Raw genomic sequence first — 17,505 nt, 5'->3', positions numbered from 1 at the left:
TATCTATTGTAAATATCTAGAAAGTAACAGATATATGTACAGTTTCAGAATAATGCAAATCTAAAGAAAAAGAATTCAGAAATTCTCAAGGTTCTGAAAAACGTGGCACAGTAGTTTGGGAGATGTGGGTGACAACGCAAGTTAGGAGAAGCAGAAGACTATATTTGAACATTGGTACAATGGACAAGGCAGTATTCAATGAGTTTCATTCATGGGTTAATAATTTTTTTCTACATTTAAAAAAAATTGTTTCTGTTTTTTTAATTGATTACTTGAACAGATTTAAGGAAGTAGAGGCAGTGTAGATGAGATGATGTTCACAACTTTTCTTTATAAGAATAGGAGGATCGTGAGAGGTGAATTAATATAGATAATATTCAGTTTAGATTATAAAAACAGTGGGGAAGAAAAGCGGAGGCAAGTTTCACCAAGAATGCTTTCTCGGAAGAATCAACACACTATAAGTGACATGTGAAGGAAAGTGGTATGTGCAATGTCCAAGATGTATTCGAAATATTTTTAAGGCGATTCGCCTACTGTAGATATTGGTGAGATTAATATCTCAAAGTTCCACCCGAAAATTAAAACTCGGTCGCAAAAATAGTAATTGATCCTTACAACATACAATATTTGTTACCGTTGTTGTTCAGTACTCATGAATCAAACTTTTGAATAAAGTCCACCTCAGATATAGGCGGGGTTTGAACAGTCGTCTTCGTTCTTAAAATATCCTCTGGCTTCTCATGCCTGTTAAGATAGTGGCTCCAAAAGAGTCTTTACCCCTGGACACTGAAAACCTTTGCTATTCCACTGTATTCCATCAATGACTATTGCATCTTTATTCGGACATAAACTATCTAGAGCCATTATTATCCTACGGTTGTATGATGTAGTTTGAAAGGTATTTGACTGCTATTTCTTGAATGTCAACCTTATTCTTAAAACTTCACATTCATTCAGATATTTTAATTCACCAACTATAATTTTTAAAGACTTTCCACTTTATTTTACATAGGTATAGTAACATTATTCTGGGGGATGTGCAATGTTCATGTTTTTCACATTACTGTTAGTATCAAAAGACTACAACAACGATGTGAATTGGAACTTTATCGCAAGAATATCCAATATTTAGGAGGACTTTAAGAATGGGCATGCAGAAAATAAAACAATTTTTTTTTCTCGATTTAATGATTCCGTTCTGTAAGGCATTTCATTACTGCCTTGAATATTTTTTGCTCTTTATTGTAAGCTGGTGAAAGTAAATTCCTAAAATGTTTAATCATGCCTTCGAATTTTGTAATTAAATGAAGCCATTAAAAAAATAGTGACAGGATGAAATGATGTGGTCCGATTTAGATAAATCTCCATGTAGATATTGGTTTGGTTTTTCACACTCATTTCAGAAATGGTAAACCGTTTTTATTAAAAAAATAAAATTGAACTATATCTGTTGGAGACTCCCTGTTTAGAGACATAAAAAGGGAAAAGATTGAATAATAAAAGTATTATACTTAATATGTAATCGAAAAACGCTTTTATTTCCTACTTATCAATAGCTCCACCGACATTGACTAATTTAAACCCTAATTTAACAGCTGAAGGAAAGATCAATCAGGAACAAGTCAGCTGTTTAAGGGAGGTAACTCAATAGAAGATATAAACAATAAAGGAAAAAGGCGGGAAACGGTGCAAGCCATTAACTAACAAACATGGGGGTGAGTATTACAGTTGTAATTTTTATTAGATTAATTCTAGAGATTCATCTAAATTTGGATATAAATTTTTAATATTCCGTTTTATAATCCTTTATTTTACAATATTTGTAGCTGATAGTTACTTTGTTTCATTACTTGACGTACACATGGTGTTTGGCATTGCTACAAGAAAAATTTACATTGGATTATTTCATTGTTAGAAAAAGTTTTCCTTTATAGTGTGTTATTTCATTGATAAGATTTCCAATATATTATGCAAATACTTTTAAATGTTACATGCTGAAATCCTGTCACTAATGTTTCGAAATGTAACTTTCGCGCGCCAATGTTGACAATAATATAGTAAATTTTGGGACATTTTTTTTATATTGGCTCTATAAATTTATTTCTCTGCAAAATATGCCAAATGTAGAAATGTTGTGATTGATTACGATTCGTCAATGTCATTATTCTTGGGGTTTGTACATCTTATCTCAAATAGTTCCACAAACATCTGCAGATGCAATACGTAGGTTCATTGTCAATGTACTTCGGACTCAGTGGTTGTTTCTGGTCTTACAACATGGCTTAGGTTGAACAAGCTTTGGTTCGTGTCCAAACGGCCTTCTGCTGACCCCACCGATCACTACTTTTCGGCTGCAGCCATCTAGATGCTTTTTCAGCAGCCTCTGCACTGTTCTTGGTGGCTTTTCTGCCACTTCAAATATTTATACAGCCGGAATAGCATAATCAAAATCACGTGTAATAAACTTAGGTTGGACAATGATTTTGAAATGTTTTCGCTGTCGCGTTGCGTTTAAACTGAAGAAGTATCGGCAGGCTTTGAAAATTAACTTGGACCATTCATTATGACGTGAAACAGTAGAAACCAAGGAAACGAATGAAGATCGACGTTGGCACTTTGACAAATAGTACAGAAAATTCCCCAACGAAAGTTGGAGAATATCAACATTTTGGGAAGAATCCTTCAGACCTGGGAGCTGTGCCACTCAGTTGTTCAAGTGATTGAAACAATTTTTCATTGAGATATGTTGTCAATCATTCGTAGGCTTCGTCCGCGAGAGATTTTGACCGTAACGCTTCAAGCTCAAGTAAGCTAACAATCATGCTATATACCTCGTTGCAATACTGAGTTGTTCATCTTGCGTTATCCAAATAGGTTATCTGAGTCGTCGAATATTAAACCAGGTTGTCCGCGTATGTTTTATTGTCGTAGTGCCAACGACGTAGACTGCGTGGAGTCACGAAGGGTTTCTCTCTCTCTCTCTCTTGTCTTTTGTTGAATGTTCTCATTTTAGGAAAATATGAAATCAGAAATCAACCACCGAAACAGCAATCACAGAATTACTTCAACAAGGAAACAAAAATACAAATAAAAAAGGATGAGCATTAAACAACGAAAGAAAGTGGGGGGAGAGAGTAACAGGCTGTGCATCCCAGTCTGAATGGTACCTTCAGCCGCGCGTCGTCGACATAAATAGCAAAGGCACTGCCGCGGAAATGGCCGGTGTCTTTAGCTGCAACAGCTTCCCCCACCTTGCAGAGCTCATTTCTCAGACGAGCTGCTGTTATCCCAATTTTACGGAGGAAATCGGCAATGCGGGGTCCGAGAACATCCGAGTTCTGGATGCGACCAGTACAAGCAAATAGCGGCCAAGTGAAAATTTTCAAATTCGGTGTATTGATGTAATTTTTCAGGCTGAATCTCAAGACCTGGATCTAGTTAGTTTGGTTGCCAGCATTTCAAAAATTAAAGTTTATGGAGAATTTTAAAATTTGGCACATTAATATACTTTTTCAAGCTGAATTTCACTTTTTGTAGAACAATGTTTTTAAAAAGTTATAGAGGTTTAAAGTTTGATCATTTTCACCCAGTCAGGAAACAGGATTTGGAAGCTCAGTCTGTAGGTGACTGCACGTGTTTTTATATGTCCTTATGTTTACAAGGGGACACAGGAAATGCGTCAAGGCCGACAGGAAGCGGTGCAACTTCCCAGGTCTAACCAGCAGTAGTAGTATTCCCTTCAGGGGACTGTCACATTAAGTTGACAGCATACAACTACTTCATCGTATCACTACTGCACAAATCTCTCTGAGAGATTTAGAAATGCATTATTTCTAAAGTCCTCTGATGGTGTTCCAACAATGACTATCCCATCTTCTGTTCAAACAGAGGCGTTCCAAGAATGACTTCAGTTTTATACAGAGATAAAGACGTTCCAAATATGACCTACTTGTCTTTTATATAGACGTTGTGTATCTAGGATGACATTACCCAATATAATCTTTTTATAAGACGGTAGGCTTTTAGGAAGATTTGGCTGCTATTTCTAGCATGTCGAACGATCACATAGACGGTCCTTCTTTGGTTCATGTGCACTCATTTGGTGGACAGCAGTTGAGTCATTTGGAATAAATTTGAGAAAGTTGTCAGGTACTCTCGAAGTTGGATTTAAGGGGTCTATTGATGTTTGGGTGTGTGCAGTAGTTTGCTGTACATTTCTATTTGCAATTTGTTTGCAGTACCATTGCTGAAATCAACTTATTCAGTTCAAAGTCTAGAGTTGTCTCCTATTAGTTGCCAGGAAAACGAGAACTTCATGTCATGTCGTCGTCGTCGTTTAACGTCCACTTTTTAAACTTGCATGGGTTGGACGGAATTATTGAGGCAGATTTTCTACGGGTCGATGCCCTTCCTGTTGCCAACCCTCACCTGGTTGCAAATAAGGTGTTATTTCCCCATGACTAGGCAAGCTTTTGCCGAATATTGGAAATGGACAACACTGCTTGTATGACAGTGATGCTCATTTACAACTACTACACAATGTCAAAAACAAGTAGACACTCAACATTTATACATACATGCATATATAACACAGAGAGTTTCAGTTTCCATGCACCAAATCAATTCGCAAGGTTTTGATTAAGCAAATAGAAGACACTTGCTCCAGGTGCCATGCATTGGGACTGAACCTGAAACCATGAGGTTGGGACTCGGTGGCATGTAAAAAGCACCCACTACACTCTTGGAGTGGTTGGCATTAGGAAAGGCATCCAGCTGTAGAAGTACCTTGCCAGATCGGATTGAAGCCTGGTGCAGCCTTCTGGCTTGCCAGCCCTCACTCAAACCGTCCAACCCATGCCAGCAAGGAAAGCATTGTTGTGCCATTCAAGACACGTTATTGTTTATACTTTCTCGAAAGATTTCCAAGGTAATTCTCCACATAGAATTGCATTTTGACATCTTCAGTCTTCTACCTGTTTCACTTATTGGAGTGCAGCCATGCTGGAGCACCACCTTGAAGGAGTACAGAGACATAAACAAACCAACACTGGTTGTCAAATGGTGGGAGGGGAGACACATACACTATGACAACACACTCACACACACAACAGGCTTCTTTCAGTTTCCATCTACTAAATCTACTCAAAGCTTTCATTGGCCTTGCACTATAGTAGAAGACATCTGCCCAAGGTGCCACGCAGTGGGACTGAACCCGGAGCCATGTGGTTGGGAAGCAAGCTTCTTACTGCACAGCTAATGATTGCTGTATTCCAAGAATATCCTAAACACAGGTTGATGTTTTTTTTTTTTTTCTTGTTTCAGAGAAGAACTGCTAAATCAAAAGAAAAAAGACAAAAGAAACTGCAGGTATGGAAGCATGGTGCCAACGCCATTACTGAAAAAGCTGTTTTGTTTATTAAGCGTTTGTTTCTTTCTTTCTCCATATGCTATTGAAATTCACAAATTTAACAGCCCCCCCCCCTCCCCCAGTTTTTTGTGTTTTTGTTTATATCGCGAAATCGTGATGGCACCTGTAGCAGTGGAGCACTAAGAGCACCATTCGAGTGTGATCATTGTCAGAGTAGCTGGTGGCACATAATAGCACCTTTTGAGCATGATCGTTACCAGCACTGGCATCGGCCATATTCAGATGGTGCTTTTTATGTGCTATTGGCACAGGGAGCCAGTCAGGCAGCACTGGCAACGACCCACACATGAATGGTGCTTATTGCGTGCCACCAGCACGGGTGCCAGTCAGGCGGCACTGGCATCAGCCACGACTACAATTTCCATTTTTTATTGTGATTTGATTTTTGATTTTAACATAATCAAACAATATCGTGAAGATCTATAACAGGAGTTCTCAACCATTTTCTATTGATAGACACTTTTGACTACTATTTTATTCTGGTGGACCCCCCCCCCCTAGCCATTTGATGTTTAAAAACTAGTTTTGTAGAGACTTTTTTCTTCTTATTTCGTTTTTCACCCATTAACTTGTGTTGGTTGAACTTTGTAAAATGTTAGAGAAAGGAACCTAGATGTTTCTTGCAATACACGCCAATACATATATCTAGAGCAAAATTTTTTCAGAGGCCCTTAACATACTATTGTGGATCTTCAAAAATCTTATATGGACCCTGGTTGAGAACCCCTGATCTATAAATTTATGCATTAAAAGATATATCAGTAAACAGTTATCTTAATCCTTGAGCATTCAAATTACTCTGCCAAATGTATTGCTTGTTTATTCACATTGTTTTGAATTAATCATTTATTACCTTGTAGCTTTGGGATATCAATGATGTGGGTGTCTATTTTAAGAATGACATTGCTGGATAGGTGAGAGAGGCCACACCTGGCCAGTTTGAACAGAAAACAGGTAGACTATTTTGGCTGGATATGATCCGTTTAAACACTAATGAGTTAAAGTGAAATAACCTTAGTAAATAGCTGTGATTGTTACACTTTTATCTTTTACATGTTCCAGACCAAAGGCTGTGGATAGGATATGGTGGGGTACTATCAGTAATCCTTTTTCTGTTTTTTTTACTAGGTTTAAATGTTTATCGGTATTATGAAAATAGACATACACATAATCTTGGATGAAGGGGAAGTAGATTTTCAAATATGCTGGCTTACACCATAGTATTTCCATGGATCCTGCTTGTTTGTAATATTCTGAAGAGAAATGGCTACAACTGATTATTAATACAAACCAACAAGGAAGCCACTACATGATTGTTCAGTCTGTGAGAAATAATAGCTTAAATGTACCTCAAACTACACTATATCTTTAAACTGATGCAATGATCACAGCAGAAATGCATTTGATCATCAGCTTGTTCAGTTATGGCTGGTTGGGAGCTAAATACCATCAATTAGATCAGGGAAATGTCAGTGTATGTGTAGCAGCTTCTAGCTTGTGAATGTGTGTGTGTGTAAGGCATGAATGCTGCAGTTATAAATACAAGTTGGGCTGAAAACTTGTTCAGCACCCCTCGCATAATTTTCTAGTCTAATGACAATGATAGTGGTGAAAATAAGACAGCAAGGTTTTGGTTTGTAAACTTAGGAATTGACTTTTTTTTTTTTCTTTTTTGATATTTTTAGGAAATTTCTCGTTTAAAAGCGTCAATTGCGAAAGTTGAAGCTGCTAATAAGGTATGTTATTAAATTTGTTGCACTAGCAATTTTCAGAATTAAGTTATTCTTTTACTGTGTCTGTTGCAATAAAATGCATGGCTCTGTGACTAATACACTTGCTTCCCGGCCATGTGTTCTTGGTTTCGATTCTACTGTGTTGCAACTTGGTTGAGTGCCTTCTTCAGTAGCCCCAGGCCAACTAAAGCCTTGTGGGGGAATATGATAGATGGAAACTGAAGGAAGTCCATTGTGTATGTGTTTGTATGTACTCTAGATATCATGTGATAGTTGTAAATGAGTACCACCACCATACAAGCAAAGTCGCTCATTTCCAGTCTTCCATGAAAAACATATCTAGCCATAGGAAAATATTACCTTGCTTGGAAACAGGTGAAGATTGACAACAGGAAGGACATCTGGCTGTAAAAAATCTGCCTGAATAAATTACCTGATCCATGCAAGCATGGAAAAGTGGATATGAAATGGTGAAGTTTAGCAAGAAATTTGATCTGAGGTCATGTTTTAAAATTAAAACTTTTCTAATTTTTCTTTCTTATTCATCTCTAATATTGCAGCTGGAAGACCCTCTGTCTATGTTGATGCCATTCAAAAAGTTTGAAAGAAATGGGTATGTTTAAATTTAGGTTTATAAGTTTATTATAATTTTTAGCTATATATCTGACTGTTGTGTATGTGTGTTTTCAGTTATCTAAGTAGTGACATATTAATGTTCTGCTTACTCCTCAGAGTGGAGGCGTAATGGCCCAGTGGTTAGGGCAGCGGACTCGCAGTCATAGGATCACGGTTTCGATTCCCAGACCGGGCGTTGTGAGTGTTTATTGAGTGAAAACACCTAAAAGCTCCACGAGGCTCCGGCAGGGGATGGTGGCAAACCCTGCTGTACTCTTTCACCACAACTTTCTCTCACTCTTACTTCCTGTTTCTGTTGTGCCTGTAATTCAAAAGGGTCAGCCTTGTCACACTGTGTCACGCTGAATATCCCTGAGAACTAAGTTACGGGTACACGTGTCCGTGGAGTGCTCAGCCACTTGCACGTTAATTTCACGAGCAGGCTGTTCCGTTGATCGGATCAACTGGAACCCTCGACGTCGTAAGCGACGGAGTGCCAACAACAACAACAGATCAATCTTTAGTGAAGGCAAACAAAATATTGATAAAATTGTCATATATAAAAAACGCATTTTGGAATTGTAATGCTTATTTATTCACATTGTTTTGAATTAGTCATGCATTATCTTTGATTATGGAATTGTTTACCTTCAGTATGACATCGTAGCATAAGTGTAAGTGACTATTTGACCAGTTTGAACATAAAACAAATAGTATTTTATGGTTGGATATGGCTTTTAAGGTAAACTAGATCAGTGTACTAGTCATAAAAATTAATTGTTTGTTGGGTATTTATCAGTTGGCATTAGGAAGATCATCCTGCCATAGAAACTATGCCAAAGCTGATACTGAGGCCTGATGCAACTCTGCAGCTTCTTGGACCATATCATATACCATCCAGTCCATGCTGGCCTGAAAAACTGACGTTAACCTGTCTGAGACTGCTGTAGGTTCCATGGCATAAACTTGCTGTTCTAAAAGGGTCTAAATTATAATCTTCCATCAAAATTTGATTCTAATTTATTCCAGACTTCAGCTTAATAATGAGAAAGTTATTTTACTAAATTCTTCATTATTTTAAAAATTGATTGAAAAAAAGGGCAGTATATGTCAACAGAAATATGGTAACAAAAGGGTTAAATGATGAGGATGTCAGCTGAAGAATCCTTTGTTCATATTTCTCAATTGGTCATATTCTGATGCAAGGCTATTTGCACCAGTTTTCTGTGAAGGAAGTAACCATAGAAATGTACCTGGTAGTTTTAAGAGTGCTGATACAGAATTCTATAATTTGAGAACGCCTAGACAATTGTTTTCTACAGTATCAGGAATGTCGTGTCACAACTACCAGAACCTCAAAGCACCAGTAGAAGCAGGGATATTCTAATTAAGTTTGTGGTCATTGTTATGTTTATTTAATACAAAATTTAATGTAATTATTTTAATATTAAAGGCAGTAAGCTGGCAGAATTCTTAGCTTCTCCAGACAAAATGCTTAGCTACATTTCTTCAGTTTTTATGTTCTGAGTTCAAATCCCACTGAAGGTAACTTTTTTCCTTTCATACCTTTGGGATCAATAAAATAAAGTACCAGTCAGGTACTGGGGTTGACGTAACTGACTTCTCCTCGCCGCTCAAAATTGCTTACCTTGTACCCTGTAACAGACTAGCTCCCGGTTCAGGAGTAGTGTTGAGATCTTAGAGTCACTTATACACCACCATGGAAACTGGTTGATTGGCATTATGAATCCTTGGGCTCGAGAAAAATTAATAAACAAAAATAACAATTTTAAACAAAGTCCATCACTGAGATTTTTTTTTTTTCTTTTTACAGATTAGACATTAAAATCGAATGTTCAAAGGTGTCTGAACTTGATAAGGAAACCATTGACTGGGCATTTCAGTTGACGAAATCTAATATGCAGTCATTGTAAGAATTTTTTTTACTATAATATTTCTCTTACGTTTTCTTCTGTTTATTTCTTACTTGTGGTGGGAAAGACATTTACCTAAAACCCAAGAATATGCCTTCAATCTATTATGTATCCTTTGATACCAACCATTCATGGTTCTGTGATATAAATTCCATTTTAAAGTGATCTAAATTAAGAACTTGCATCAAAATATCATGTTAATTTTCGTTGCAAACACTAGGTTAACACTGACAAACTTATTTTAATAAAATCATGATTATTTCCAAAATTTATTGGAACAAAGGCAGTGTATTTTGACATGAATGTGGTAATAGAAAGGTTGAGGTGATGTACATCCAAGTGTAGGAAGAGGAATCTTGCAGGGGTCAAACCTGATTCATTACTATTATAATTATTAAAGGTGGTGAGCTGGACAAAAGGCTTGATGGCATTTTGCATGTCTTTACGTTGTGAGTTGTAATTCTGCCAAATTGTGGTGCTTTCTATGTTCCACCGACACAGGAACCAGTCAGGGAGCACTGGCATCGGCCACATTCGGATGGTGCTTTTTATGTACCACCAGCACAGGAGGCAGCCCTGGCATCGATCATGTTCGGATAGTGCTTTTTATGTGCCGCTGGCACAGGAACCAGTCAGGCAGCCCTGGCATCAATCACTTGTGCATATTTACCCATTTTCCAAAAATTAATTATTGTTTCTTTTTCTTTTTTTCCTTTTTCCACTTACATTAGGTATGAAGCTAGTGATTGGGGATGGAGTGACCGAGAGAAGAAAACTGAAATGACAGAAGACAAAGCATGGTATTTGATAGCAAGAGATTTGGACAGTAAGAAGCCAGTCGCCTGTGTTCATTTTAGGTTCGATTTAGAATGTGATGATGAAGTACTTTATTGGTAAGTTGGTGTTACCGTTATGTTCAATCCACTAGTATCTTTATCTTTTATCTTCTACTTGTTTCAGTCATTGGTTAAAAAGTGTTACCCGACCCCTGGGCTATAGTATATACATATATTTCAGGAGTATGACTTGTCTTATTTTACATCTGCATGATTAAATGTAGCCTCATTTATCACTGATTCATTCATCACTGATCTCGGATAACACACTATGTTCAGCTTTTATAACTTTCTGGGACTCTGTTCCTATGTAAAAGGAATCAACTCAAAGTGGGATTTTGAATATTCATGACTATTCAACTTTTGCTAGTTTCATTAGAATGAATGCATAGTAACTTTTATATATTTATTTCCATTTTTTTTATTGCATATTTTATGTCATTTGTTTTTGTTATTTTCAGTTATGAAATCCAAATTATGCCTGAAGCACGACGAAAAGGACTTGGCAAATTCTTAATGCAAATCCTGGAGTTGCTTGCTCATAAGTAAGTATTAGTGGCCCATAAATAGCACCATTTGAGCATAATCGTTAGCGGCGTCGCCTTCTAGCACTTGTGCTGATGGCACATTAGAAAATCATTTGAGCGAGGTCGTTGCCAGTGCTGCTGGACTGGCTCCAGTGCAGGTGGCACATAAAAAACACCATTTTGAGCGTGGCCGTTGCCAGTACCGTGTGACTGGCCCTCGCGCTGGTGGCACGTAAAAGCACCCACTACACTCTCGGAGTGGTTGGCGTTAGGAAGGGCATCCAGCTGTAGAAACTGTGCCAGATCAGATTGGAGTCCGGTGTAGCCATCTAGTTCGCCAGTCCCCAGTCAAATCATCCAACTCATGCTAGCATGGAAAGCGGACATTAAACGATGATGATATATATATATATATATAATTATGCATACATGAGTGATCAAAACAAGAAGAAAGTGTTAATATTTAGTGAGCTCCTGCCTGTGCTGGTAACGGAGGTAATTTCTCTCTGAATGAACTGTTGATCGATGCTTGTGTATGAAGAATGATATTGCATGGTCGTGAGACATAGAAACGTTCCAAAAAAGAATTGTCTCACTCAAATGTTCCATTCTTGGTGTGGTTTCTACAATTGGATCTTTTCTTATTGCCAATCACTTGACCAAGAATTCTTCTATTCTTTTACTTGTTTCACTCACTTGACTGTGGCCATGTTAGAGCACTGCCTTGAAAGGTTTTAGTTGAACAAATTGGACCCCACCCCAAGAGACTTATACAAGGGACTAGTACTTATTCTATCAGTTTCTTCTATTGTTAAGTAACTCAATTATTTCCTATTATTAATTACGTAAAATCTCTTCATTATAGAACAGACATGAAGAAAGTAATGCTGACTATATTTAAACACAATCCTGTTGGAAGAGATTTTTTTGTAAATAAGCTAAAGTAAGTGACTTTTGTTTTTGCCTTCATTTCTTTTCTGTTACTGGACACGTTCCGAAACCATTTTTTGATTTAAAGAGGAAGTAAAACTAACCTTAAGCCTTTTAACTTCTGGATCAGTGTTCCGCAGCCATTTTTGGCTTGTAGACCTCTTTGGTTCCTATTTTACTTGGATGGACCCTCACACCCATTCAATGTTTCAAAAATCTTATAATTTTAGAATTAAATATTATTAGGAATTGTATAAAAAAAATTAATAAAGTGTTTTGTCTATTGTAGAAATATAACCAATTTATTGCTCATAAATTTTAATAAAATCTTACAAGAACCCCCAAGGGCTTCGTGGACTTTGAGAACCACTGTTCCTGTTCTAGATTATAGACTTAGAATTATCAAATGAATTTAAATCAGTTGTTTTCCAAATTATTACTAATTAGCAAATGAGAAACAGAACTTTTCAGCATGCCCTTGTACATATGCATACAATATATATATATATATATCTGATCATGTGTGTGTGTAAAACTATAACCTCTCTCTTTTACAGATACAGTGTTGATGAAATCTCGCCACAAACTCCACTCTTCGAAGAAGAATATTGCTATGAAATACTCAGTAAAATTATGCCAGAAAAAAAACCCTCTGTGGTTGAGAAAGCAACTTAACATTTTATAAATTTGTATATATAGAATATAAATATATATAAATAATGATCATTCAGAATTTTGTGGTTTTTTTTTTGTTTTTTTTTAATTAAAACGAAAGTCAGTTGAAGTTAGTTAAAAATATCAATTTGACTACTGTTAGCTAAATTCTACTTAACGTATTAATTGGGCTGTGATTACTGAGGATATGCAAAGGCTTGAAAGAAATGAAGTTAGCATGCTCTGCTGGGTGGGTAATGTCAGTGTGTATGTATGACAGAGTGTAAATGATGTAAGAGGAAAACTGGGTATAAGAGACATCAATTGTGTGCAAAAGAGAAGAAGACTGTGCTGGTATGGATGAGGACAGCTGCATAAAGAAGTGGAGGGAACCTGTGGCAGGAGTAGACAAAGGAAGACATGGAATGAAGTGGTGAGAAAGGAACATCAGAAGTTAGGCCTCACTGAAGAGTTGACAAGGGTCTGGGACTTCTGGCGATTTGCTGTGCTTGAAAAGACATGTCAGGCTAAGTAAAACTGACCATCCATCCACACGTATAGGTATGTCCTTTATGGTCATGCTCCCCCACACACACACTCACTCTCTCACTCAACCAAGAGGTCCTTGCCATGCAAGCTCACAGTAGCTGATGCCACATATAAAGCATCTGTGCCGGTGTCACATAAGAAACCCCCAATCCAGTGTTTCAAGAAAAGCACCCAGTACACTCCATAAAGTGGTTAGCATTAAGAAAGGCATCCAGCCATAGAAACCATGTCAAAACAGACAATTGGAGCCTGGTGTGGCTTGCCAGCTCCTGTCAAACTGTCCAACCCATGTCAGCATGGAAAACAGACATTAAATGCTGATGATGGTAACAGTTAACAGATTGGTTACAACTTTCCACTGAACTGTAAATGGTACTCATTAACAATTATTATATGATGCCTAGGCAAGGGTACACAGAAACAGACACACATGATGGACTCCTTTCAGTTTCTGTCTATCAAATCCAATCAAGGTTTTGCTTGGCCAGGGGCTACAGTAGATGACACTTGCCCAAAGTGCTATGCAGTGGAACTGAACTAGAAACCAAGTGATTGGGAAGCAAGCTTCTTAAACCACACAGCCATGCTGATTTATTAAAAAATAATTCAGATAAAATATTTTACCTGTAGAGAATCTTCATTGTTTTATGATCCATCCTGTTGAGGACAACTTTACCTTTCCTCCTTTCAGGGTTGATAAAATATCAAACCATCAGTACTGGGGTGATTGTCTATCCTGTCCCTGCCAATCAGCAGAAACCATTATTTTCAATCAAGAAAGCAAAGCCAAGACATCAATGGAAAAGTGCATTTATTTCATATTTACATGTCATAACAAAGAAATGAAAAGGATTTTCTTTTTTTTCCTTTCATTTGTTTTACAAAATTATTTTCTGCTTGTAAAGCCCTATTTACATTCAAATAAATTTTGTTCAGCCAAACCAGAACACCTTTCTATGTTTCTTTGTGGTATATTGCAATGCTAGTAGATATGCATTGTTCCATCATTGGAGGCAAGCAGTGGACTGTCTGAGTCATTAGCTCGCTTGGCAAAATGCTTAATGAAGTTTTGTCTGTCTGTACATTCTGAGTTCAAATTTTAAAATATGGTGTGTGTGTTTGTGTATCCTATTTAATGACTGCAGTTCTCTCATTTCAGTTTTGAAAATATAAAACATGTTTTTGTGTCTGGTTTGCAAGATTCTTTATGTGAATTTGTGTGTTGAAACAAATTTTACTGTGTCTAGAGAGTCATTATGCTAATATGATTAACACATGCACTGGTTCAATTCCACTCCTTTTATTATTAGTCAATTGGTTAAATATCCAACTAAATTAGTTAGTTGGATATTTAACTAATTGACTCATAATAAAGGAGTGGAATTGAACCAGTGTGTGTGTTAATAATATTAGCATAATGACCCTCCCTAGACAATAAAACATGCTTGTGTAGTAACAATCAACACTGTCATCACCATAGCCATTATTATTGTAAACAGATTGAACTGGACACGTTTTCAGATAAGGTTCATAGCGGAGATAGCTGAGGTGATTAGAATAATAGTGGTGGTGGTGGTGGTGACTTGTGGTTGTGATGAAAGTTCCGGTAGTAGTATTGGTAATTATAAGTAATGCTGATATTTATGGTTTGTAATCAGGACTTCACACTCCACACACACACCCATCCCCAACCCCTAAAATGTGTGTACGTTACGTGTTTTTAATTCCCTCCACTAAATAAAAAAAACATTAATGAATACTTTTCTTTGATTCTTTTATTTGTTCAAGTCATTTGACTGCGGCCATGCTGGAGCACTGCCTTGAAGATTTTTAGTAGCTGAACAAATAGACTTATTTTTTAAGCCTAGTACTCGTTCTATTGGTTTCTTTTGCTGAACTGCTAAGTTACAGGGACATAAAGACACCTACACCAGTTATCAAGTGATGATGGGCGGGGAGGACAGACACAAGACACACACATAGATATATACATAAACATATGTGCCAGGTTCCATAGTCTGTTTTGGCTTGGTTTCTACAGCTGGATACCCTTCCTAATGCCAACCACTACAGAGTGTATTAGCCTCTTTCTACATGGTGCCATCACCAGTGGTTTTTACGTGGCACCAGCATCAGTGCTTTCTGTCATAAGAATTTACAAACTTTTGAGAGAATGTGAAGTAATCCATTTTCAGAATAGTAGATCTCGAAGCACACACAAAGCTATGAATAAATAGCATGTAAATATTTGACTTCTTCAATCAAAAGGATTTTCCAACCCAATCTTTACATGCTATTTTTTATACAACTTGAAAACAGCCAGCTGGCAGAATTATTAGCATGCCTGACGAAATGTTTAGCAGTATTTCACCCGTCGCTATGTTGAGTTCAAATTCCGCCAAGCTCAACGTAGCCTTTCATCCTTTCAGGGTCGATAAACTAAATACCAATTGAGTACTGGGGTCGATGTGATCAACTGTCCCCCTCCCCACAAAATCAAGGCCGTGTGCCTATAGTAGAAAGGATTACTTACATAACCTGAAGGCAGGGAGCTGGTAGAATCATTAGCACTCTGGGCCGAATGCTTATTGGTACTTTGTCTGTTTTTATGCTCTGAGTTCAAATTCCACCAAGGAACTGCCTTTCATCCTTTCAGGGTCAATAAGTACCAGTGAAATACTGGGTTTTTGTAATCTACTAGTTCCTTCCTCCAAAATTTCATGGCCTTGTACCTTCAGTAGAAAGAATTATTTATACAGCTTATGATGGCAAGCTAGCAGAATCATCAGCACGCCAGACAAAATTCATTGTGATGTTTCTTCCAGCTTTATGTTCTGAGTTCAAGTTCTGCCGAGGTTGATTTTACCTTTCGTCCTTTTGGAATCATTAAAATAAGTACCAGTTGAGCACTGACTAGTCCCCTCTTTCCCAAATTTTCCTATAGAACAAAGGATTATTTATATAGCTTTACATGCTCTGAGATCCAGCATTAAAAAGAAAATGAATTATACTATTTGATATTTAAAAGATAAGAGTTTTTGCTTGAAGCTTTATCTCATATGGCGTGCCATAAAAAAAAGATAAATGAATAAAACTGATAATGAAAAAATGTGAAATTTAATCAAATAATTTAATCAAATAACCTTCACTGATCTGTAGTAAGCATGTAGTATTTTTAAGCATTATTCTATTTACAAAACAAAATGCCATGTGAGCAGGAAACATTTGGTACAAGTTTCTCTAGCATATAAATACATTGAAAATAAATACAAAGTAAATTTACTTGAATAATTAATAAATTTTCATGATTAAATTAGAGTTTCTTTGCAAAGTGTAGGGTTGGTGGGTATATGAAAATTTAAAAAAAACGACTAATTTAAAATAACTCCATGATTTAGTACGAAAAGAAATTATCTCATTCGTCAAAAACTGTTGGAATTACTCTTTTACTTGTTTCAGTCATTTGACTGTGGCCATGCTGGAGCACCACCTTTAGTCAAACAAATCGACCCCCAGGACTTATTCTTTGTAAGCCTAGTACTTGTTCTATCAATCTCTTTTGCCAAACCGCTAAGTTACAGGGACTTAAACACACCAACATCGGTTGTTAAGCAATAGTGCGGGGCCAAACACAGACACACAAACATATAAACATATATATACACACACACACAGATATATATATATATATATATGTATATCATCGTCATTTAACGTCCGCTCACTCCATCGAAATTTCTGGTCTTGTGCCAAAATTCAAAACTGATATTATTTCCTGATTTAATGTTATTGAAAGAAGGAGTATGCAGCTGCAAAATTCTATAAACAAGACTCTCTCTTTAATGTAGTTCTATAAGAAGACACTTGCCCAAAATTCTACACAGTGGGACTGAACCTGAGACCATGTGGTTGCAAAGTGCACTGCTTGACCACAAAGCCATGCCTTTCTGGTGAATAATATTTGGATATCTCCAGCAAATACCAACAACACATGTTACCAGTGTTACATCATAAATGTTTTTGTCCAATCAATTTCAGTAACATAAATTAAAAAATAAATTAACTAATTTCAATCAGATAATTTATCAACAGTACTAGAAACCCAAGCTAGGGGATTTTTTTTTTCCCCCCCCATTTCAGTTTCCAAAACATAAATAATATAAATTTCTTTTTATTATCATCAACATTATCAGTATCATTATCATGATCAATATTACCATCATTATTATTATTATTATTATTATTATTATTATTATTATTATTATTATTATTATTATTATTATTATTATTATTATT

At 36.6% G+C, this 17,505-nt stretch overlaps 1 protein-coding gene across 5 annotated transcripts; it reads left to right on the top strand.

Moving 5' to 3' along the window:
- Window positions 1–63: 63 nt before the first annotated feature.
- Window positions 64–12,732, top strand: LOC106880900 (N-alpha-acetyltransferase 40). 5 transcript variants are annotated; one of them, XM_052971481.1, is made up of 10 exons: window positions 64–215; window positions 1,599–1,718; window positions 5,326–5,370; window positions 7,117–7,167; window positions 7,725–7,777; window positions 9,614–9,709; window positions 10,445–10,606; window positions 11,011–11,094; window positions 11,942–12,019; window positions 12,564–12,732. In XM_052971481.1, the coding sequence occupies exons 2-10, from the start codon at window positions 1,713–1,715 to the stop codon at window positions 12,679–12,681; spliced, it is 693 nt and encodes a 230-aa protein (XP_052827441.1). In that variant the 5' UTR covers window positions 64–215; window positions 1,599–1,712; the 3' UTR covers window positions 12,682–12,732. The 5 variants fall into 5 exon arrangements, with proteins under 5 accessions (XP_052827441.1, XP_014786548.1, XP_052827440.1 ...); XM_014931062.2 differs by having other exon boundaries at window positions 65–215; window positions 1,560–1,718; XM_052971480.1 differs by lacking the exon at window positions 64–215 and having other exon boundaries at window positions 1,556–1,718.
- Window positions 12,733–17,505: the final 4,773 nt, after the last annotated feature.

This window comes from Octopus bimaculoides, chromosome 11, assembly GCF_001194135.2.
Source record: "Octopus bimaculoides isolate UCB-OBI-ISO-001 chromosome 11, ASM119413v2, whole genome shotgun sequence".
NCBI lineage: Eukaryota > Metazoa > Mollusca > Cephalopoda > Octopoda > Octopodidae > Octopus > Octopus bimaculoides.
This window is presented reverse-complemented; position numbering and strand designations above follow the sequence as displayed.

Coding starts and splice junctions, on each gene's coding strand:
- LOC106880900 (XM_014931061.2), top strand. CDS start 2,747: ATGTTGTCAATCATTCGTAGGCTTCGTCCGCGAGAGATTTTGACCGTA. Junction 11,095..11,941: donor CTGGAGTTGCTTGCTCATAA/GTAAGTATTAGT, acceptor TCTTCATTATAG/AACAGACATGAAGAAAGTAA. Junction 12,020..12,563: donor TTTTTTGTAAATAAGCTAAA/GTAAGTGACTTT, acceptor TCTCTTTTACAG/ATACAGTGTTGATGAAATCT.